The sequence below is a fragment of the Numida meleagris genome, chromosome 2 (genome assembly GCF_002078875.1).
Source record: "Numida meleagris isolate 19003 breed g44 Domestic line chromosome 2, NumMel1.0, whole genome shotgun sequence".
Classification (NCBI taxonomy): Eukaryota; Metazoa; Chordata; class Aves; order Galliformes; family Numididae; genus Numida; species Numida meleagris.
The window spans coordinates 17217702-17241113 of record NC_034410.1 but is presented as its reverse complement, the minus strand read 5'-3'; the positions used below and the strand labels follow the sequence as shown (position 1 = coordinate 17241113).

Below are 23412 nucleotides of genomic sequence, written 5' to 3'. Positions count from 1 at the left end.
AAAAAAAAAAAAAACAACAAAAAAGTTAAGGGAGATGAAAGTAATTGACATGCTCGATTGCCTTTTTATTACTCGGTGCGGTGGGGACTGTGTTTTTAAAAGCACACGGAATCATTACAGAAGCCATAAACTATTTGGTATAAATTTTAAGGAGCCAGCAGTTTGCTGGGTGAAGGCATTTTATCTAAATTTCTTTTAATATATATGTATATGGTACAGTACTAACTTCATTAGAGCTTAACAGGTACTTGGATCTTTCCAGTAAATTGCGGAGAACGCCTCCTCGGTAAGGGCCGCCAGCGGGGGCGTTTCCTGGGGGCTTCTGAGGGTTTTGGAGCAGAAAGAACTTTTCCGACACCAAACAGAACGGCCCGGAACACTTTTCAGTTTGTGCTTTGCTTTGGTCGAACTTCGTGTGTGTTCATCACCCACCAGTTATACATTTGTGAGGGTGTTTATTCTATATGGATATTGTTTCATGTTTGTACGGGAAAATCGTAGTTAAACATTTCATTGTCTCCAGTCTGCAAAAGAAGCACAATTCTATTGCTTTGTCTTGCTTATAGTCATTAAATCATTACTTTTGCATATAAATTGCTGTTATTTGTCCCGCTTGTTTTTATAGACCAGGTGATTGCAAACCCTCCACAAGGTTCTTGCTTATTGATGTATAATGTCTTGTTAAACAAGAGTTGATATTTTTTCCTGTAGTAAACATGTACAGTTCGATTTCAACGGTAAAAAACTTCAGTTTTATATACACGAATAACTTTCATTTATAGTTGATCAAAGAAATAAACAAATAAAAGGGATAATTCATTGAAAAAGAGCAGACGAGCTTTGTCGGTAACGCGGCGTCTAAGGAGAGACGTACTCCTCTCGATGCAGTCTGTCGGGGCGGACGAATGCCGCGCGAGGAGCGGAGCAGAGCGGCGCAGCAGTGCCTCGGCAGCACGGCGAGGCTCCGGTAGCGCCGCGCCGGTTGCGGCGCTCGCAGCGCACGGCCGCGGTGTGCCGGGCCCCGTCGGGAGCCGCCCGTCGTGCGGCACTGCTGCGCGGGCAGAGAGCGGGTCAGGGCCGGGCTCGGGGAGCGCGGCGCGGGGCTTTGGAGCCGCGGGTCGGCGTCACGGTGCTCCGCGCGGCCGTGCCTCGGCGTGGTTCCCTCGGCTGTCGGTTAGCCGCTCCGTCCTGTCGGAAGCAATACGCACCGAGCCCAGCCCCGAACCCGAAGCGAAGCGCTGCGCGTCAGCACGGTCACCGAACGGTGCTCCTTCGTACCGGGAGGAGCTGAAAATCACAACTGTCGGCGTTTAAATCAAACTTCTCTTCATAAAGGCTCCGTGCAGAGCGAGGCAATGACACGGGATAGATACCTCCCTCCGAAGGCCGTTCGGCTCTCTGCCTTCTCCCCGCTCCTCCGCCAGAAGCGGAGCGGCCGCCGCAGCCCCTCCCCGCCGCGCTCCCGCAGCCGCCTCCGCTCGGGCTCCCGCGCAGGGTTCGGTCCCGGAGCGAAGCGCGGAGCTCAGCCGGGCGCTGCGCGGAGTTCCTCTGCGCGCAGAGAGAGGGTGGGGGTCTGCGGCAGCGCGCGAGGGTCCCCGCCGTTGGGAAAGAGCTCCCAGCTAACTGGGCGTGAGAGGAGGCTGCTCATCCCCCGACGTTGCATTTGCTGGGATCGGGGAGGAAAAGCCGAAGTTCGCGGAATTGTAGGAGCGCGTTCAGCAGCTCGGCCGGATAAAAGCAGGGGCGGGCGCAGTGCGGGCTGGGCTTTCTGTATTCGCCCGTCCAAACTTTCCGCCCCGTTCCGGCTGCCCGCGGCTCCCAACCGGGCTCTGTGGACGGCGGTGCTGCCGGGGACGAAGCGGGGCAGAGGCAGGAGGAGCTCCGGGGCAGGCGGGCAGGAGGCCGCCGGAAAGGCGGAGGAGAGCTGTGAGGAGCCCGGTTCCCCCTGGGGCGCGCGGTGCGGTAGGAGCGCCGCGTCCCGCCCGGCTCGGAGCCGCTGAACGGCCGCCGGGTGCCGTGTCCCGGGCGGCCGCGGGGAGCTGCGGGCGGCCCCGCTCCCTCCGATTGGCCCTTCCCGGCTTTTTGGTGATGGAGAGGGCTCTGAAACGCTCAGGCGGGGACGACAGGCGTCCTGCCAGGAAGAATCCCGTTGTTCTTCCTTTTTCCCCGCAGCCGTCGAGGACGTGCCGCTCTCCCTGGGCAGCCCGGTCATGCCCTGCTCGTTTCGCTGCCGATGCTCCAGGTCGAGGCCCGACCGCCCAGGCTCGGGGCCGCTCCCCTGCACCCCTCGCGTCCTTCTCCCCCGCCTCGCTCTGTCCCGCGGGCCCGGGGCTCTGCCCTCCCCTCTCCGGCCGCCGGCGGGGCCCGCGGAACTCCCGCACTTCCCATCCATGAACCGCACAGCTCTCAGCCCGGTGCGGCGGCGGCACCTCGCGCCCTCCCGACGTTCAGAGGGTGAAATTCGGAGACAATGTTTACCCAGCCAAGTGTTTCCTGTTTCCGCTGTTAATTTTTAACGTCCTCGCTTCTACTCTGGGTACTTGAAACGGATTTCCTTCATTTTACTACAAACTTTCTTTTTCACGCTCTCTCCAGAGTCGCGTTTGTTTTACAGCCGCGGAGATAATTAACAATAATAACAAGAAGAAGAAGAATGAAGGGGGAACGGGAGCAGTGGGGCGGCACGGGGCGGGCACAGCCTCGGGGCCGCGAGGAGAAGGAGGCCGCGCTTGGGGCCGCGCAGACGGGGCGGGAGACGGCCGCGCACGGCTCCGCTCCGCGCCGCGCCGGCGGGGCCGCTACCGGCCGTACTGGGGCGGCCGCATCTCCGCCGACGCGGAGCGGAGCGGAGCGGAGCGCGGCCTCCGCCTGGGCAGAGGCCATTTTGCGCCTGCGCAGCTCTCCCGCCTCGCGCCTGCGGAACTTCCCCTGCGCTCCGCCAGATTCGAACGGGACCCGCGCAGGACCCGCGCGGCACCGGGCACCCGGGCGCGGGGCACCCCGTTACCCCTCGCGAGGCGCCCGCGGAGCCCAAGGCTCCCGTGCCGGCCTTTCCCTCGCCACCTCCGCGCTAGGTGCTCGGGGCTCGCAGGCTGTGCAGCTGGTTTGTTGCTAGTGGCAACCACACGACAGCGATTTGCAGCTCGTTCTGCTGCTGGTGCCTCTCGTTCCACCTTCTCCCGCACACCGGCATGTCGCCGGAGGGTCTCCGCCTTCCAGCCGCGGGGACAACGGTGGTGCTGGCGGTCGGGGCGGGCGCCGGGCGTCGCGCGGATTTTGGATTTCCCCCGTTCATTTGCGAGCTGCCCACGGCCGCAGCCCGAGGCTGGGGTGGGCGAAGCGCCCGTGGGTCTCCGCAGGGAGGTACGGGCAGCGCGCAGCCCGCACCCACAGCCCGAGCGGTGGACACGAAGGGAGAGCTCGTTCCTTTCCGCTGCCCGAACAAACGCAGCTCCGGCTTTCGGTTTTCGACCGTCCAAAAATATTTATCTTGTATTATTATTGTTGTTATTTTGATGGTACTGCACAGGAGCCGGCGGTTCCGCAGGAAACCAGAGATGCAACCATCCGCACGTGGTAAAAGGGCTGAGCCCCAGCAGCTGGCATTTCCTGGCCCCATCCCTCAGCCAACCCGAAACACTGCCTATTTCCCACTTATTTCTCCCTCATCATCTTTGTTCTGCCTTTGCCCACCGCGATGGCGACGCGCCGCTCTCCACCGGCCGGAGCCGTGCGGTGGTGGAACCGCAGCAACAAATGCTAACGTTGTCCTCTTCGGTGGGGATAAAAGAGAAGTTCTCTTCCCAGAGCCCCGACGTCGGTGCCTTCGCCCCACAGAACCACTTCGTTCCACAGGAGGGTCCCACAAATGGAATCCGCTGCCGGGAGCGCGGGGTGGGACTGCGGGACACCGAGAGCCGCTGGGAGCCGCGCGGAGCCCCGGTAGCAGGGGGGGCTGCGGGACAGCCCCGATGGAGTCCTGCCTGGAACCGGGTTGGTCATGACAAAGCCGACATGGGCTGGAAAATTGAATCATTTATTGCAACGGATCAAATATTCCCCTTGTAGTGTAAGACCTACCCCGGGCTCCACACCCTTCGCTCAGAGATGGAGCATCTCATTCCTCTGCAATCCGACCACTCGTGACCCCACGTTCAGCAAGCCTAGCGCCCGAACCCCGAACCGCAGGGGGAAACCCCGGGCTGTGCGCCTTGCCCTCCCACCGGCACGCGTGGCCGCGCCGCAGTTAAACTCTCTCTTTTGCAGACCTATCTGTGCTCAGAGACGGAACGATCTGCCCGACGGGGACACTCCATGGGAACACCCCGTGGGGACACCCTGTGGGGACACCCCGTGGGGACATCTCGCGGGGATATCCCGCAGCCGCCGTGCGGTGCGGCGGGACACGTCGCCTTCTTTCTGCTCGTGCCGGAAAGATGCGGCCGCATCGCGGTACCGCCGGGCACGGGCTGTCGGGGGGCGTCAGCTGAGAGGTGACAGCCGCGGAACACCCCTGGCCGTGCCACCACGCCGCGCCCCGGCCCCCCGCGGCCTCCAGAGCCCCACGAGTACCTTTACCCTCCTCCGGGCCGGAAAAAACGCTGCGTCCCGGCGCCCTCCGGCCGCGTTTCCCAAGGAATGAAAGACGAGGGTAAGGCACAGCCGCCAGAAAGCGAGCACGCGGCATCGATCGGGACATTTGGTGGCCGTTCCCCCGGTCCCTGTTTATTTCTGAAGCCGACGTCCCGCTCACGGCGACGTCACTGCCATCAGTGATTTTCCGTCGCCGGTACTTTTGCGAGAACTCCGGTGACGTTTCCGCAGCCGCGTTCGCGCGGCGTTTGCCCCCGCGGTGCCATCCGCTCCGTGCGCGGTCCCGCGGCTCCGGCCACGCGACGGCCCCGCGCGGTGCGGGGCTGCGCCGCTCCGAGCGTCGGATTCAATTAAACAGAGAAATGAATCGATCGGCGATCGGCACAGCTGCTTTTGGAAAATAACCCCGCGAGCCATTCATCACCGTTTGTTTATTTATTTTTTTTAATTTAAGTTACTTGAGAACAGAAATAAGTACACGGCAATGTGTTTAGCAGCTGTTCCCTTCCACAGTCCACATGGCGATAATTTCCCCAAATATTTTTGCGACAAACGGCCCCGCCGATCCCATCCCACCCGCCTCGTCTCCCCGCGCCCGCTCCGTTTGTTTGCTCCCGGGGAGCGACGCTGGCGTTAAACGCGGCGGGCAGCGCGGGGCCCGGGGCGGCCCCGGCACAGATCCCGTGCGCGCACCGCTGAGCGCGCCCGGGGATTCGGGGTTAAACCTTCGGCGACTTTCTTACATTCTCCGAACTTTTCCAATGAATTTTCCCTTCCGACTTTGAGCCGTGCTTCCGACTTTTCCCCATCACCCGCCGCACGGGGCAGCCCATCGGGGTCGGCCCGCCCCGAACCCCGAGGATGCGGCACGCGGCCCGCGGGGTCCCGGCAGCCGCCCTCGGGAGCTCGGGCCGGCGTCGGTGAGAGCTGCTCCGCGCGGCGCTATCCGCACCCCGCAGCTCGGCCGGGGCAGCGCCGCGGCGCCCTGGGGCGGCGGCAACGGACGGAGGGAAAGAGGAAAAAAAAAAAAGAAAAAAAAGAAAAGAAAAAAAAGAAAAAAAGAAAAAAAGAATGAAAGGACCCCGCAAGAAGCACGGGGTGCTGCGGCCGCCCCGCTTTTCCCTCCTCTTTCCCCTCCCGGGGTGGCGGCACCCTCAGCCGTGACGGCCGCGGCTGACCCCGGCCCGGCCCCGCGGCACCCCCCGCTCCGCTCGCAGCTCCGCGCACCGCGCCGGGACGGGGCGGGACGGGGCGCGGCGGGCGGGGAGATGACGTCACAGGCAGCGGCTAGGGCCCGCCCCCCCGCGCCGCTTCCGCCCGCCCCGTTGCCCGGGCGACGGGTACACAGCGCGGCCCTGCGCGGGCGCGTAGTCTCCGCCATGAGCCAGCGGCAGGTCCTGCAAGGTAGGCCGGGGCCGGGGCGGCGGGGCCGGGGTCGGGCGGGCGCTCAGCCGCTCACCTGGAGTCCCCGTGCTGCCGCCCGCAGTGTTCGAGCAGTACCAGCGCGCCCGGACTCACTTCGTGCAGGCGGTGGCCGAGCTGTCGGCGAGGCCGCAGAACATCGGGACGCTGCGGGACGCAGGTACGGGGCGGGGGCTGGGGCTGGGGACGCGGGGGTCCCCGGTGCGGCTCTCGGGGCTTCTCTCGGGGCCGCCCCGCTCGGCCGCAGCCGTGTTACGCGTTTTATTTCGGGGGCCGGCGTCCGGCCGTGGTCTCGCCGCGCCTTTTTGCTTCAAGGAAACTTTCTCAGCGCGTTCCGCTTCTTCTGCTTTCTCGTACCTCGGCCGCAGCCCCGTGTCGGCTCCGCACCGCGGGCTCCCGGCGCGGCGGTGCCGCCGGCGGAGCGCGGCGCGGCTGTCCCGGTGCGGGCTGGTCCGCGGGGCGCCGTGCGGCCGGGTGTGCCCGAGCCCAAGGGCGGCGGCGGGGAGAGGGGCCGGGGGCTGCCCGCGGCTTCCTGAGCGAGGGGCAAAGAAGCGGCCGGTGCTGAGTGACCTGACCGACCGCTCGGGAAGGGCCGTGCGGCTGCGCTTGGCTCGCCGTGCGGTGCTGCGGATTCGGGAGCTCTTTGGTTTGTCCCGGCTTGCTTTGTAAGGCTTGCGTCCCGCGTCCTGTAAAGCTGTCAGCCTTGTCTGAGGCGCGGGGACAAAAAACGCGTGCAGAAAACCGAAGCCGTTAATACCTTCACCTCTCAGCCGCTGTGAGTCCAACTTTCTGTGAAAATGGTTTTGCTGAGGATCTCTTTGTGAAGGAGCCATTTGCGTGGGCCTGCTGTACTGCCTCGCTGTGCCGCTCTGTTTCTTTGCTTTTTTGTTACATCCGTTTTTCATTTTTTTTTATCTTTTTCATCTTATTGTCCCGCTGCTTTAATTTACGCAAATTACCTCCATTTACTGAAGGGACATCTCAGCCATAGCAACAGTTTAGGACTTACTTGTAAGAAGAAGCCCTTCTGTGCCCATTCTTAGTTCTGGTTTTTGTCTGCTCGCAGAGAGAGCTCCCGCTCGTGCACAGCTCTTACGGTGTTTAAAAAATCCAGAAAATTTCTATTTTAAGAAAGCAATCGAAGTGCCGAGCTAACTTTACTTCCGTTGTATTTCATGCACTAGAAATAGTCATTTGTAGTCTGGTAGTAGCTTTCCTTAGCGCTGCCTTGTTGTTGTGAAGAGTAAATAATCATCGAGAGGCCTGAGACTATCCTGTGCCTTGCTCTGAGAGCTGGCTTCATGAGGATCCGCTCTGGGGTCACGGCACGCAAATGCGCTTCTGTGAGCCAGGGAGGATGGAAAGCAATACTCCGGTACTGAGCTGCTTTCCCATAGGACTGGAATAGATTTTTAGATGCTAGGAAAGAGGGAAATGGTCTGCAAATACAGTGTTTCCTATTACAATTTATCTGAGTGACCGAGGCCCACAAATATTTTACCCTCTCCCCTAACCTATGCTTTTAAAACTTATAAATGAAATTATAATTAGAATGATAACTATTAGTCCAGATCTTCTCTGAATGCCAGAAACAGGCTTCAAAACCTCACTGTAAGTGACACGTGGTTGCATGCTGTCAGAAAAGACCAACACAAACACTGAGGTGCTGCTGTGACCAGCAGAACACTCCACGGCAGCAACTTGAGGAAGAGAGGTGTCTGTCTACACACGTATCTCTGTCTAAATCCATGTATAAAAGAGCTGGGGGCTAATGTAGTATTCTGGTAAAGGAAGTTAATTATTCTTTGGGAAGCTCACTGTTTTAAGAGGATGCAGGAAGTCTTTGCCTGCTGTCATTTTCCACCGGCTGTGGGAGTCTGGGGCACTTGGAGGTGTTCTCCTGTTGGATCTCAGGAGTTGTCAAGGCTTAGGCTTTTCCCAGCAGAAGCAGAAGGCAGGCTCGCAGTGACTTCAATTCAAACGAAACCGAGCCCTTAAAATGTACTGTACGCTATGTTTGTGTTAGTGGCTTACATTTCTGGAATAGCCAAAACTCATGCTGGCAACTGTGAAAGGTCAGTGCTCAAGGAATAAACATTTGGTTCAATTTTTAATGATAAATAATTTAATATCTCATGAAAAATAAATAAAAGTTTGAGACCGTTTCATTCTTCGTGGATGTATCTCTGCATCAAGCTAGCATTGAGCAAGACAGAAATGTGTTAGCATAGTTCTTGACCTCACTGTGCAAGGAACAATCAGAGCAATTCCTTTTTGAGGACTTGCTCCTGTTTGCTTTCAACAACTCTCAATTTATGCTGTTTTGGTTTTGTTCCGTTTGTTCTTTATGGTTAAATACTGCCATGAATCATAACTGCCAGATTTGTCCTTTGAATGTTTAATTGTTTGATAGCTGGGAGAAAATTCTCTTCTAAAACACCTAAACGTTTTCTGCTTGGTGAACGTAAGCTTGGAACAGAAACGGGCAATTCTTTTATCAGATCTTATTTCTGTAGGAATCCTGTTGGGAGAAGCTACTCTGGCAGGAACAGATTTAAACATACTCTTTAGGAATAAACCTATTCCTCTGTCAGCTGCAGCCCATGAAGTTTGGTATTGGAATGCCATGTTGAGCCCTGTCTCCTCTGCAAGAAGCTGACCGTTCTCACATATAGCTGCAGATGAACTTGAGCCCTCTTCCTTGCACTGAGATTCAGGCAGCTTTTGGTCTTTTAGAAATGTTTGGGGAACATCTGAACTGGTTCCAGTATGTTTTGAAGGCTGGTGGTCACTGAGGGCCTAATTCTGTTTTCTTCATCTGCTTTGGGAGGTGCAGCCCTGTAAATTGTCCCATTAATATAATTTTAATGGAAACGTTCACATTTCAGTATTAATAAATGCATCAGATTAAGACTGGTATTATTTTTGTGTGTTCATTTTTTGTATTCTCCCATAGTATGAATTAGTATTTATTTATTTTTGCATTGGAGCTCATGATGATGGGATCTTTGTTTTCAGTATGTACATTATTTAAGAATATAATTGGGATTAAGAAACAGTTTAAGTTCAGCAATTTAGTCTTTGACCTTAAAGATACTTACAAGGCCAGCTCTTTGCCTTTCTGGGGGTTGTGGGGGTCATAGAGAAGGCTAAGTCTGAGGTGTGGAAAAAGAAACTCATACCCATGTGGCTGAGGAGCCTGGGACTTTGGGTGCTGGCATCCTGCGCACCTGGCTTTCCCTCTCATTTCTGCTGGGGTTGTATTTCTAATACCTTGGGCAAATTTCTTCCATTTCTGTTCCTCAGCTGTGCCTACTTGCTGGCCAGCCTTCAGGGCTGTAGGAGCCAACTTCTGAAATGTCAGTGTTAAGGAGGGCACCATCGCAAACCCTTGGAGTGTGGCAGGGTTCCTCCTCCTTCATGGCCTTGTTCCTTTGCAGCTGAGGGATGGTGCTGCAGGAGGTTGTTCTCTCCCAGTCCCACAGCTACTCCATGGGTGGTGAGTTTTGAAAGCTGTATTCCCAAAGCTTTTGGTTGTTGTAGGCGTCCTTTTTGGTAAGAAAAGGCTGTTCTGATTTATTTCCCCTATCCAACTACATGGAGTCTTTTTGCTTTTTTCTGACCTGTGATTATTCAAACTTGAGGACTTTGAGGGGTTTAGGGAAACAGAGTACGTGGATTCTGCCTGACTTTCACGTATCAACCCCCCTCCAAAAAAAGAAAAAAAAATAAAAAATAAATGAAGCCTGCTATCTCCAGAGTAGTAATGGTTTGTCTGGAAACTTGGAATGAAAAAACTTGGAACCTGCTGCTGCCCTGAGTGTGCCTTTTTCTTTTTTCCTGCCTCTTTTGGCCAGCTCTTGCTTGCTAAAAGGAAGTGTATCAGACCTGGGCACAACAGCTCCACTTGAGGAGCGGGTTAAGGGTGATTCTGCTCCAAAGTGTGACGTTCTTTGAAACAATTCTGAGTGGGTAACTGAGGACGGAAAGGGGAATCGGTCCTTGCCCGAGGTCAGGCAAGGTTGCGTGGTGCAAGAGAGAATACTTGGCAGCAATTCTTTGTTACCCCGTTTCTGAGTTGCTGGTGGGAACTCTTCCAAAACAAATCCAGTCTAGCAGTCTGAACACCTTATTTTCTAGTTAACTTTGTGTTGCTGCTGCCTTTGAATTAGACTTAATGAATTTCCTGCTTCTGTCACAAAAGGCTCCTTCAGACGATGACCAAAGAGTTCTCCTAAAATTTCTGGCACAGAAATGCTAGCTGTGCCTGCCCTACTCAGGTGGGTCAGTGGTGGAGGCAAGAAGACATTGCTGGAAGGCTCTTAGCAATTTTCCTGCTGTGTAATAGTCTTATAGATATTTGAGTTAAACTCAAAAAGCTGATAGGAATCCTGGCTTGGACTTCTTTCAACAAAAGATGTAGGCTTTGCTCTGAGCGGGACATTCAGGAAGGAGACGAAATGGAGGAGCTCAGTAGAGGCAGCAGTACGTCTGGTGAAAGCAGCCATGCCAGGAGGGCACAGCTGTCCTTTCCAGTGCTGTCTTCAGAAGCATACAAGGAAAGGTGCTCATCTCTGCTTTCCTGTAGGTGTTTTAGTGGACACCATCTCTAAGTAGCAGTTCTCACATTCACAAAGTTAACTGTTCTTCTAAGTGCTACGGAGAGAAATGTTTGGTTTACTGAAGATGTAAATAGGAAAATGAAGTGAATGAAAATAATGAATCTAATGAAAACTTCTCAAGCAGCTGGTCTTGCAGAGAAATCAGATTCAGAGCTGATGAATAGCAACTCAATGCAGAGGAAGAAACTAGTTTTAGAAGATGTGGAAATTGGAGGCAAAGCTGTTAATTAAGATCAATGTGCAGTCATAATCTAGGTTTATATACGTCCCTCAATTCTCAGTCTCAGTTCGACGTCAGTGTAAGGCTTGTACAGGAATAAGAATTGATTTTTCTTTTTCTTCTTACACCAAAGCTCCTGTCATGATAATTATTTGGTCACTGCCTTTTTCTTATATTCAAACATCACTCTGGGAATATATATTCTCCTTGAGAACCAGCACAGTTTATATTCCTTTCTAAATCTTTTTAATCCGTTCACTCTTATATCGACCCTTCTTTAGTGTTTTCTTCAGTGGTAACTCCCATCCCACCTTTTGTCTCTACCCTCACTTTCAGCTGCATCACCTACAATAATTTGCAGTAGGACGTTTGTGCTGACACTTAGATGTCATCAGCAAGCTTTATGTGCTTTATTCTACAGTGAAACGACTGGCGCTGGTCGTGGTGAGATATGCTGCTTGGCAGCGTTTTAGAACATGCTAAAAAAACTTTGAGCCTGAAAAGCGAAATCTTTATCAGCTACTCTTGGAAATACAAATCATATATATCTCATACTTGGAACAACTCAAAGCGTATGTCCATGTAAGCTGTCTAGCATGTGGTTTTACCTTTTGCAGTGCCTAGGTATGTTGTATAGGCGAAAAACATGTTGTGAGGTCTGATTCCAGTTCCTGGGTTCTTCTGCTATAAACTCTACTCTGTTCACTGAATTTTGAGACTGCCTTGGATGTGCTACCTTGGCTTTTCTAGGGACAGAGCACTGCATGCTGTGATGTTGCCTTTATTCCCAACCACTCTAACAGCCTCCTTTGAAGCGGTAAAACTTAACTACATTCACTTTTTTTTTTAAATTTTGTATTTCTGAAGAAAAACCTGAAGAGCTCAAACGTAATGTCTGTACAGCTGTCCTGCCCGGAGGTATTTCAGTATAGCAGGAGCAGTGTGAAGGGTTTGAACAGCGTGAGGTCCCTGTAGGAATTTCAGGAGGTGTCTGATCATGCAGCTCATTAGGGGATGAATGTACAACCTGTTGGCTTGCCTCGGCTGCATCAAATGAACAGGAATTGTCTTGAGCTGCATACACAAAGTTGCTCCAAAAGTAATGCCTCCTATTTATTTCTATGGAAACTACAACTGATGCAAAGGGCACAATATCACTGTTTGATAGAGCAAATTCTCAGCTATAAAACTATATTTCAGTATAGTCACCACCATTATCTGTGCATTTTCACCAGCTGTGAACAAGAGCTTGCATGCTGTACTCCTAGCAGTCGGCACCAGTGGAGGTTACCCACTGCCCCCACTGCTGAAATGCACCACCCACTGCCTCACTGTGCTCACATCCACTGTTTGGTTTCCATAAACACTCAGCAAGCACTGATGAATGTCACTGGGTGCAATTTTTTCCATGTGGAGGAATTGAGTTCCACCTGTTTGCTTCCTACGCGCTTCCATGTCAGACGCCATTCTGTCAGACTGCCTCTCTGCTGCCATCTGTCACACAGCAACAACGTGTAAAGGAATATTGGTGGGGAGGTTCCACTTCTGCTGCCATACCACCAACATCCACCTCTGATGTTGTGGGCCAACAGCATAAAATAGGAGGCATTACTTTTGGAGCAGCCCCCATCAAATATACAATCTAGTTCATGTGTGTAAGTAACAGAACTTACTTTAATCTTTAATATTTTTTATTAAAACAAAAAAAGAGCAAAAAACCACGGAACTAGTGGGGTATGTGTCCTTGTTTTTGTGAAACTAATGTATCACTCCCTGGTTTGTTGGCAGTGACTGCAATTCTTAGTGAGGTCTGAAGGTATTTGTCAGAGATTTTTGATGAACAAGGCATGATTGTGAAGCGAGGAATGTTTCTTTTGTGGTAAGAGTGGTCTTATAAAAGTAAAGAGATGTGGTCAGATTTTTGAGTTGAATGTCTGATTGTGACTCTATACAACATTCCATTTGAAAATTCCCAGTTGCAAATATTAAAAAAAAAAAAAGATTTTTTTTGCAATCTTGAAGCCTATTCTCAAATCCCTCTATCAGAACAGAAAGCACGGCTGCCTGTTTTTCTCTGTTCACAGGACTGTGTTTAGCCAATGCACCGAAATGTGAGGGCAGATGGTCCGGGCCGTGCTGCCAGCTGTGCAGCACCGCATGAGGCTTGTGGGCTGGATGTGCCTGCATTAGGGAGAAGGACGAGGAGATGCTTTCCTGTAGAGGGTGCAGGTGACTTACTAGAAGATTAGCTCGCTATAGATGATATATGGTGTTGGCACCAACTTGCGTGTCTTTCTGGTTTTGTTTTCACTTTTAATTTGTCCTTTAAAGCCCTTAGTCCATCCTGATATGAAGTGTAACTTATTGTTGAGACCATACGTGCTATTTGGAAGGGTCTGTGAGAAGATACCAGTACAGTGGCCAAATTATTAAATAGAGATTCCTGCAAAGTGCTCAATGAGTTCGCATTGGCTGTACAGTACTGGAGGACCAGCTTCTGTCTGCTGCTGCACAGGAGGCCTCTTTCAGCCCCATGACTTTGACAGGAGTGTGAGCGGGCCCCAGCTATACCACAGCCCTGTTTCCATAGTCTCTGCATGCATGTTCAATTCATGCATGCTATGGCCGTAGCCGTTTTTGGTGCTTCTCTGGTGCTATTCAGACATGGCAGTTTCATTTCACTTTCCCTTTTATTGTGTGTCACTGCAAGACCTGCGGTGCTTTGACTTGTGAACATCCTGGGAGGCTGTAACCACCGTGTGCAGCTTGTTTGCAGCACTGACCTTCCCCGAGCAAACTCAGTGGTGTCAGCATGGCCTCCGTGGTTAGTTTTTCACTCTCACTGTTCATCTTTCTTTTCTAGAGCCTCCTATTGACCACTAAGTTATTTTCTTCTTACTGGGAATAATAGGGTTTTAACTTAACATAAATGCTACCTGTGAGAATTACCCTGCTACTTGAGTACCTTTTTTTCCCTTTTGTTCTTTTTCAGGGTGCCCTTCTATACGGAAATATGCTATAGGTATAATTTACTGTAACTTCCATCCCTTTGGCCTATTCCTTGCTCTAATGCCCTCAGCTTTTCCTTGTCTTGGTGTGTCTCCTCAACATCCAGTGTCATCTGGCGTTAGGCAGTGATCCCTCTGCTGTGGGACTGTTGCACCAAAAGACCTTTGGTACTTAAAAGCATACGAGCCCTTGAGAAGGGAAATCTTGCTTTCTTCACTGATCAGCCAGCTAAATCTTCATCTGATGCAAACAAATGTAGTGGAAAGAGCAAAGGACTGAGGCAGCTGATATGGAGGTTTTTAACTGCAGCTCTGAGTGCCTGGAGTTCTGGTGTAGCAGTCTTGCAGCTCCGTGGAGCATTGCCTTCTGGCTGAGTTATAAAGCTCGGCAGTATTAATTCATATGGCTGGCTCTTAGGCACTGCTTTCAAAGAACTGCAATGCAAATAATTTTCTCTCTCCAGACCTTATGAATCATATACTTTATGTAACTGCATGTATCTTTCTTATATCCCTACTGAAAAGTCTTGGTTTAACTGTAGAAATAGCCTCTATGTACAGAGTGGTCATCTTTGTTCATCCTTGTTGCCTTTTACTGAGCCTTCTCCAGTTCTACTCTAGGGAAGGGTATGAAATGCAGAACAGATTTACACAGTAACATAGTGATGGTCTCCAATTTAGCATCTTTTCATTTCCATATCCCTGTATACTTCTGTGTGCATAATTATTTTCCCATGGCTGAGCAGTGAGCTGGTGTCTCCATGGAGCTGCCTGTCCTAGCAGTGGGATCTTTTTCCTAAGTGGGAGCAACGCGCTCAGAGTTCATCACTGTGGGATGTTGGGATTGGCTTTCCTGTATGCGTTTGATTTCACTTGCTGTTTTATTATCCAATCATTCAGTCCCTAGTTTCTTAGTTTTCCTCATTCACTCTCCCTTGAATAACCCTCAGTTACCAGCACATGGTCTCACCTCGCTGCTCGTGCCCCTTTCAGAGCACAGGTGAGTGCTGCAAGGCATATGCTCCTGCACAACTCATGAAGACCTGCGCTGTGACCTCCTCCCTCCTATGGCAAGAACGGAAAGTTTACACCTGCTGCTTCCTGTTTTTAGCCAAATGTTTATCTCTGTAAGCACTCTTTGGGCTACAACGGCTAACAGTTCATGTCATGGTTGCTTACCTCACCTATAATTTCAATAACGTGTATATTGCAATATCCTCAGGATACATGAGGATTTCATCCTTAGGAGTCTTTCATGTTTAGCTGATGAACTCTGGATTGCAGTAAAACACATTAATATTTATGATGTGATTTAAAAAAAAAAAAAAAGGACGGCACCGCCAACAAACTTTAATTCTTGTATCCGGAGTGTAAGACGTCATGGCTATTGGCCCTTGAATCAATGGTAGCTTGTAATAGATGGAATGTAATTTGGCATAATTCAAGGCGGAGGTTCTTCTGGCAGGCTGCAGGAGTGACATAGCAGTGGGAGCTCACCAGATCCTCCTGATGGGGTTTCCTGTACATGCTTCGTTAACAAGAGTATTTTACATATGTTTGAATATACCATATTCCTACATGTGATTTTTTTTTTTTATATTTCACAGTTGTTTTCTACCTATGACAAAACAGGCAGGAAAACTGCTATGCTTCAGCAATGCTGTCCAAGTGCCAACTTCATTTCAGTGGAACACCTGAATTTCCTACAAGCTCTCATTACCTGGAAGAGTAATTTAATAGATTTTTACGAGTAAAGTTGATGTAAAGTTTAGAATAAATGTTTTGAAAAAATTCCACTTACCATGTGGGCTTTTCTTTTCCTGGTGTAACTCAGGTGTAATGTCTTTGCTGAGACCTCTTCTGCTGGATGTGGTCCCAACTATCCAACAGACTGCTGCTTTGGCTCTTGGGAGGCTTGCCAATTATAACGATGACCTGGCAGAGGCAGTCGTGAAGGGAGACATTCTTCCACAGCTCGTGTGTTCATTGTCTGAGCAGAATGTAAGGCATCATTGTTTTCTTAAGTCATCATTTTTGTTTAAACTGCTGCACAGGTAAAGGGAAATCTTTCTGTATTGGCTATCTGCTGTTATTCCTAACATAGCAAGAAATGTGTGTAAGTCCGAGAGAGCGTGCGTGCTTGAAGTCCTGAGAGATCAGTGTGTGTAACTTTGAGTTTAAACAAGTTTGACTTCAAAATCTCATCTTACCTCCCAGTGCATTATAAGAAATATACTCATGGCATTGTTATGGCTTTAAAATGTTGAGTGATACGTTATAAAAGGTCCCTCTTAAAAAATGAGACAATTGGAAAGCTGCAGTGACAATTGACCGGGATTTGTCAATAATACCAAACACTTGTAAAATACATAGTAAATATTTCATGATGGATGTTCAATTTATATTTCCATACATAACCACTTGGAAATATGTAGCATAAGAAATATCAAACTGCTCCTAAAGGAAAATACACTAAAGGTTTTGATCTTTGTATTAAAAATAAGAAGTTACTGCTCAATTGCATTGCAAATAAATCTCATGGTGTCTCTTTCTCCCTCCTTGCCAATTTTCCATCAGCTTTTCCTTATATTCTAGTTTTTGGTTCCTAGCCTAAGTTAACAACAACAACAAAAAGCTTTCAGTACAGTTTCTAGTGACTGGCAAATGGAGGAGACGGCTGACGGTTAAATCCATTGATACCATAGCTGTACTTGAGTTGCAGTTTTGGTTTATTTGATTTCAGGAAATTAGGATTTCAATGGAAATACAGTTTAGAAAAGTGTATTTTCATTTTCAGCCTTTTGACAAAAACAAATGCAAGTATTCTTTGCTCTCTTTTTTTCTTCCATATCTGGTCATTCCCTGCGCATTTAATCAAAACAACAACAAAAAGTCAGAAAAACCTTGATGTCGAGAAATTTAAGGTCTTAGACAAATTTATGGCCATTTTGGTTAATTTAGTTTTTAAGGGGAGGAGGGGAACAGAACTCTCTCTTTTTTTTTTTTTAATAATTTGGAAGCCACCCCCCCTGCTACAATTCAAAGCACTCACTAAATTAGCTTGAGTACCCTGATTTATCTCTTCCATGTTACTGCCAGTGCTGTTGCTACATCTGTGAGATGGCTGTAATTCAGAATCAGTTGGGGCAGCAGCAAGATTAGTGTGAGGTCATGGAAATCCTACTATGCCTTAGTGTCTGAGGGCAAGTGAAGGAAACTCATTATCCAGTTCATGCAGAGTTTAGCAGTGCATGCAGTTTGTTACTTCCCATAGGCAAAAGAAAAAAAAAAAAGAAGAAAGATACACTAGGAGTGAGTGGAATGGGAATGTATCAACGTCTATATTTAAGGAGCTGATTCTCTGAGCACACAACAAATACTGATTCTGCTGGTTTATGGAGAATATTTACAGGGTCACATCCCAGCTTAATCTTTTGTCAATTAAACTGAGCAAAACAGAGTTTTACAGTATGTACTAACTGTGCCTGCAAATAAAGTTTGTTTGTAAATAAATGTGTTTTGAATAACAATAAGAACAAAGAAGTGTTTTTCTTTGCCAGAAGTGTAATTACTTAACAGAAATAACATACCCATATTTGCACAGACGTAGACTGGTGTAAATTTTTCTAGCTTCATTGATTTCAGCAAAACTGCATATAACTTAAACTAGCTAGGGATTTGTCTGCTTGTGTCTGTACAGTTTCCCTTAACCTCTCTTCCCCCAAGAGATGTTTAATGTCTTTCTTGTAAATTGCGTTCATTATATCTGCTTGTAGGCCTTAACTTAGAAGTTCAGGTTTTTGGCAATGGGGAATTATATCTAAACTAAGCAGAGCCAGGGCATGCACTTGAGCATTAGAAGATGACTGATCTTTACATGTTAAAATAATGGTGTTTGGGCCAGTGTTAGCCATCAAAGTGCTTGGCAATGCCTGGATGTGGTTTAGGGGGTGGCAGTGGCAGATTTCCATTGGATAGATGAGGCCATCGAGCTTTGAGGCAGAAGTTTTATGTGCCTGCACATGGTGTGTGCCATTGCTTGGTCAGGGTCCACTTCACTTACCTATAGAGCTGTTGCAGATAGTCCTCTACTGCCACATATTAGTGCTTCAGGGGAGGTTTTTCAAAGGCGTTTGGGCACCTGACAAGAGGCACAAATGTATTAACCTGGCTTCTCGTCTCTATGGATTTGATCCCAAAGGGATGAGAGGTTTGCTTTGTCTAAGTTCTGAGTACCTTGACAGTAGGAATCCAGCATTGTTAACTGCCTGGTCTCCCTGTACAGAGCAGAGGAGAATGAAACATCTTGGAAAAAGATTAAAACCAGCTGGTGCATGGAGAAGGAGTCCTCCCAAGCTAGTCCACAGTGCTGGTAGGCCAGCTGCCAGGAGCACAGGGTCGTGGCGGTAGGTTGGTTGTGTCCTGCTGAACCTTGCCCTCGTTGCTGAACAGAGACTTCACAAGAGGGTCCAACAGTCTTTCTGCCAGCACAGTTGTGGCAGGAGCGCTTGAATTGGATTCTGAATTTTGAAACAGTATAGCAAGGAAGAAATGTAACCTTCAGCGTCCACATACCAAAGATAGCTTTGAAACTGCAGGAGACTGTGAAATGTGACTTTCAAAGTTTGCTTTTAAAGAAGCCACAGCCACCATAGCAGTTTATGTGGAACCTCATGATCGTACATTACAAGGATGCTCCAGCACTGAGGCAGGTGGGTAGAAAATCAGAGACAAGTGCTTGGGTTTTGCTTGAACTTGTGACAGAGGTGCCAAGCTTAGTCTGTCTGGAAGTGAGCTGTTTCTGGACACGTGCAGGAAAATATTTTCAGGTTGACTGGTCAAAGTTGAGGACCATCATGCTGGGTGTCTGCTGGTCTGGGTTTTCAGGATTGTAGCTGAGGCATTAGGCAGTGTTTAGGCATGTGGGAATTCAGTTCCTAAAGACTTCTGTTACATCATATTCCCTGTGTCTCTGTTTCCTGTTTGTAAACAGTGTTTTCCCATAGTGATGTTACGAGGGTATGCACGTTGGAAACTGTGAAGTCTTGTGGATGTTGCGGATGGGTAGAATTATTTTTAGGAGCTTGCTCTGCATAACCTATGTAATCTGGTTAAATATGTGAAGAGCTATTGTTTTTGTAGCTCTTATCACTCACGACTCACTTAAACAAACAGACTTATCTAGACTATTATCTTTTCCCCATATCCTCTTAGCCCTCTATTTTTTTCCATTTGTTTGTGCACTTGCTGCAGATTTTAGATCATGAACTGTCTCAAGAAAGGACTGTATGTTCATTGTTTGTGTGATGTCTGGTGGTCTTGATTTGGATCTGAATGAGATATTGTTGCTATTAAAAAAGTCTAATTTATGTATGTCTGTGCTCTGTTATGCTATAAAGTACTGAATGTTAGTAAAAAGCATTTTTTTTTCTCATTTTATAGCGTTTCTACAAGAAAGCAGCTGCATTTGTGCTAAGAGCAGTTGGTAAACATTCTCCACAGCTAGCTCAGGCAGTAGTTGAGTGTGGAGCACTGGAAGCACTTGCAGTTTGCTTGGAAGATTTTGACCCTGGAGTCAAAGAAGCTGCAGCTTGGGCACTCGGGTATATTGCCCAGCACAATGCAGGTAACAGGTTCAATTTGTTATGTTTCTACCTAATACTGTGTGAGAGTTTTAATAAATTATATTACTGTGATACCCATAAATCAGAACAAGAGACATTTTTTCTTTTCTGTAATAGCATTTTAAACTTGGAGTAAAAACCTGCTCTAATTTTACAAATCTGGCAATGCTATACCTTATGTGAGAAGCTGGTGTATCTGACGTCTGCAACGACCTGCTGTGTGAAAGCTGCTCTAAGAGATGCATTGGATGAGTGGCCAGGAGATGACATTCTGCTTTATTCTCCTTTGTGAGGAAATTTCAGAAGCTGTACTATTGTGTAGCTGTTATCGTGGAACAAAATTTCTTTTGCTTACTCTAAGTTCTTTTTTTATGTACATAGTAAAAGGGAGAAGGCTAGGCAGAACCAAGTTCCATTCAGCTGACAGCACAACCTGCAGTATAAATGTGCTAAATTCATTGCAGTGACTATATTGTCATTAGGCAGCAGACCACACTCTTTCTCTGGGAGTCAGGAACAGGTTTGAGGAATCTGATGTCGAGCAGCTCGTTGCTGTCTTGCAGGCAGTTATATAACTCACTGGCAGTGTCATGTTCCTATTTAAAAGCCAATCCACATGGTCAATAATTCTTTTAGCAGCTATTTATATAGTTCAAGTAAAAGTTTGGAGCTATGAAGCAAAGAACTGAGAGACAAAACTGCTGAATAGAAAGGATGGAATAAATAGCCTGTGTTCGTATTGGTTAAAGTTATAATTATTCCAGGATCACAACAGTTTGGAAGCTATTCTTTTTTTAATAGCTAACTGTTTGACTGCAAAAAGTACAGGGAATTTCCCCTGCTTACTGAGACCTACTCCAGAGTTATCAGTGTCCTCTGTATGGGCTGCTTTTTAGCAGGGAACAAATTTATTCTTGGTGCACCTCTCTGAGCTAAGAATCTTATATTTTTTGGCTGTTGGATCCAAATCCCTGAACCTAAGCGTTGCTTTCATCTGAAATATATTTGTGTAAGTGTCATTTGAAAGTGTTCTTTTGTATAAATGTATGTAGGCTAAGTGTATGTCTGTGTTACTCTTAACATAAACATTTCTGTAGTTTTGTTATATCAGTAAATCAATATTGACTCACCTCAATTACCCTTCATGCTATTCATTGTGTGAATGCTGGCTGATCTTTAGGGTGATCCAGTTCACTCTGTGTTGGCGTTGTCTGCAAAGATGGAGATATGGAGGTACTGAATACAGCAAACTCCTTATTCAAATCTTTATTCCATGGTTATGAATTATTTATTCACTAGCAGTGGATGGATGGATGTTTTCTCAGTTTATGCCAGCAATAAGCACAGCATTTTCAGGAATTAGGTTGAGATTGTGAGGACAAGGACAGATCACTCAATATCATAAGTTTTAAAAACAACAACAAGAACAAAAAACAACAAATAGGAAAACCCAACAACCAAAAAATCAGTTCTTCCCCTGCTGTGGAGCTGCCCAACTACAGCCAACTGGCTATTTATTTACCTTCCTCTCTGACACAGTCCCAGGGAGCCTCTAAAAGGCTCAGTAACTGCTGGAAGTAGAGCAGTTATACTGAAGGACGATCACTATGTGCGTGGTATGTTTCTTGTACTGCTACAAGCATTTACAACAGTATTGTTGGAGGTGGGATCCAAAGTTGGATCTCTTCTTATCAACATCTGGTATTTACTGTTAAAGAAACTCTGGATTCGACTCATACTTTTGCATTGACAAAATTTGGCAGTTACAATTTTCTCTCACTGACTGTGGGCACATATTGCAGTTTAAACTCTAAACATAGAGCGGGGTGATAAATGGTTTTCCCCACCCACAAAATGTTTTTCAATTTCAAAAACTGTTTCTGTTCCAAATAGGACAACATTAAGGCGAGATTTTTTTTTTTTTAACCTCCTGAAAAGATGGTGTGGGGGAAGTTTACTTGTCCTCAGCAAGAATAGTTTCACATCTGGGGCATATGTCTGGGATATGGGAGACTGATTAACATCCTGATCTGTCTTAGGTGAGTTGTGAACCTCTGTCTCTGGGTTCAAGCAAAGGCTTACAGTATTAGGTGTTGGCTGCTCAGCTATGGGAGTTTCTCAGTTTTTATCAGAAATTCCATCCATGACCTGATAAAGCTGCTCTCTAGGAACTGCAGTGCATGTTCCCTTGAAAAGACTTTTAACTTTGAGAAATCAGGGCCTTTTTTTTCTTTGAAAAAAACTCAGGTTAGCAAGTTCCTTTCTATCTTCATACAGCTATCACTTAAAATACAGTTCATCTGTGAACAGATGTCTCCAGAATGCCTGCAAGGTTTTAGGTCAAGACAGAGATTCCAAGACATTAGAAATCCTGCTGGGTCAGTTTCCAAAGCTTAGCCCAAGCTCTTGCAGTTCTGCTTGTTCTGGAAGATTCCCTTGAACTGAATTCAGATGCTGATTTTACTCCAACGTATATGGATCAGTGTACGCTTTAACTTTGCCAGTCATTATTGCTACTGTATATTTGTGTCTGAAAAGAAGTGTAGTGTTTCAAATACCATCAAAATTCTATCAAGTCCATGATGAGTATTTCATAAAATTTTATTTGTACCGTACCCAATTAGTTTGAATGCAAAATTCTTGTTAGAAAGAAATGTGTGTAACTTCGCTTCCTATTTCCTTTGCCCACACAAAAGCATGAAAGATGTAATTTACTAATGCTCATACCTGCTTCAGCATATTGCAAACTCATAGTAAAATGAAAATATACAATGTTATTTATACTCAAGCATATTGCTGAGAGAGGAGTTAAACTCATTTTCTATCATACTGTGGTGCCCTTAGGATCATAGGGTAGTTCAGGTTGGAAGAGGCCTCAGGAAGGCTCTAGTTATGATTGCTGCCTAAAGCAGGGTCAGCTACAATGTTGCTCACATCTTCAATGATTTGAGTCCAGTAGGAATTTTGTCTTATTCCAGGATCTAAGTTTGCCCTGTAATTAACAACCACCATCCCACTGATTTGAGCTTTTTCCACTGTTTCCAGTGAAATATTCACCACTGTGGTTGAAGTGGTCTGCATAAATTAGTGATCTCGAAGTGCAGCCTCTTGGACTACTTGTGGGGATTAGAGCCTTCCTATGTGGTCATCACATAATCACATGTTCTTCAGATAAATACAGTATTGGTGGTTGTTTTAGTCAAAGCCTGTTGTTTCCTGTGGCTACACCTGCCACCACAGCAGGGTCTGTTTGAGAACCATGATCTCAATTGAAATATATGTTTGTTTCCAAGCATAGAAGGTTTTGCTGCTGCTTCCTTGCTGGGAACAAATGTCATATTCCCATAGTGGTTTTCCTCTCCCAGGGACTACCTGCATATTCACTTGTATTCATTTTTCTCCCTCATCTTTTTTTTTTTTTTTAAATCCATCCTCTTATTGCTAATTTGTTAATGTTAGTATGGATCTTTTGTTTTAGATCAATCCTATAAGACATTCCATTGATTTCAGAGGGTGTGTAGTCAGGAGCTTATTGACTCCTCTTCGTTCACTTCCAACTCTTCCTGATCACGTAAACTCATGACTAGGCCTTGACTTACTTTGAATTAATTTCTCAGTCCCTGGTGACCATTTCTGTTTTGAGAGTAATCAGTACAACCCTAGTACAACTTCTAGCTGAAATGGTGACATCATAAAGAAAGCCACTGTAGTTTAACAGTCTTCCTCCTAGCTCCATGTCAGTCTGTCTTTCCGTCTGTGATATCTTCCTTTGCTAAAATCCTTTTCATGTTTCTGGACAAAAGCAACTTACTTGTGGTGGGTCCTGAGTCCAAGCTCTGTTGTCTCTCATTATATGTAGAATCACACTTACTCCTTTCCCTTGTGCAAGGAGAATCATGGTTTATCACCATGTAGTTGGACGA

At 47.6% G+C, this 23412-nt stretch overlaps 1 protein-coding gene across 2 annotated transcripts in view; it reads left to right on the top strand.

Annotated features, from left to right (window-relative positions):
- Nucleotides 5870-23412, top strand: part of SPAG6 (sperm associated antigen 6) — a 35473-nt gene continuing 17930 nt past the window's right edge. For both annotated transcript variants that reach the window (XM_021387053.1, XM_021387052.1), the window contains exons 1-4: nucleotides 5870-5997; nucleotides 6080-6175; nucleotides 15700-15866; nucleotides 19308-19491. In XM_021387053.1, coding sequence (XP_021242728.1) covers nucleotides 5973-5997; nucleotides 6080-6175; nucleotides 15700-15866; nucleotides 19308-19491 — 472 coding nt within the window. In that variant the 5' untranslated portion in view covers nucleotides 5870-5972. The remainder of the gene's footprint in view (nucleotides 5998-6079; nucleotides 6176-15699; nucleotides 15867-19307; nucleotides 19492-23412) is intronic.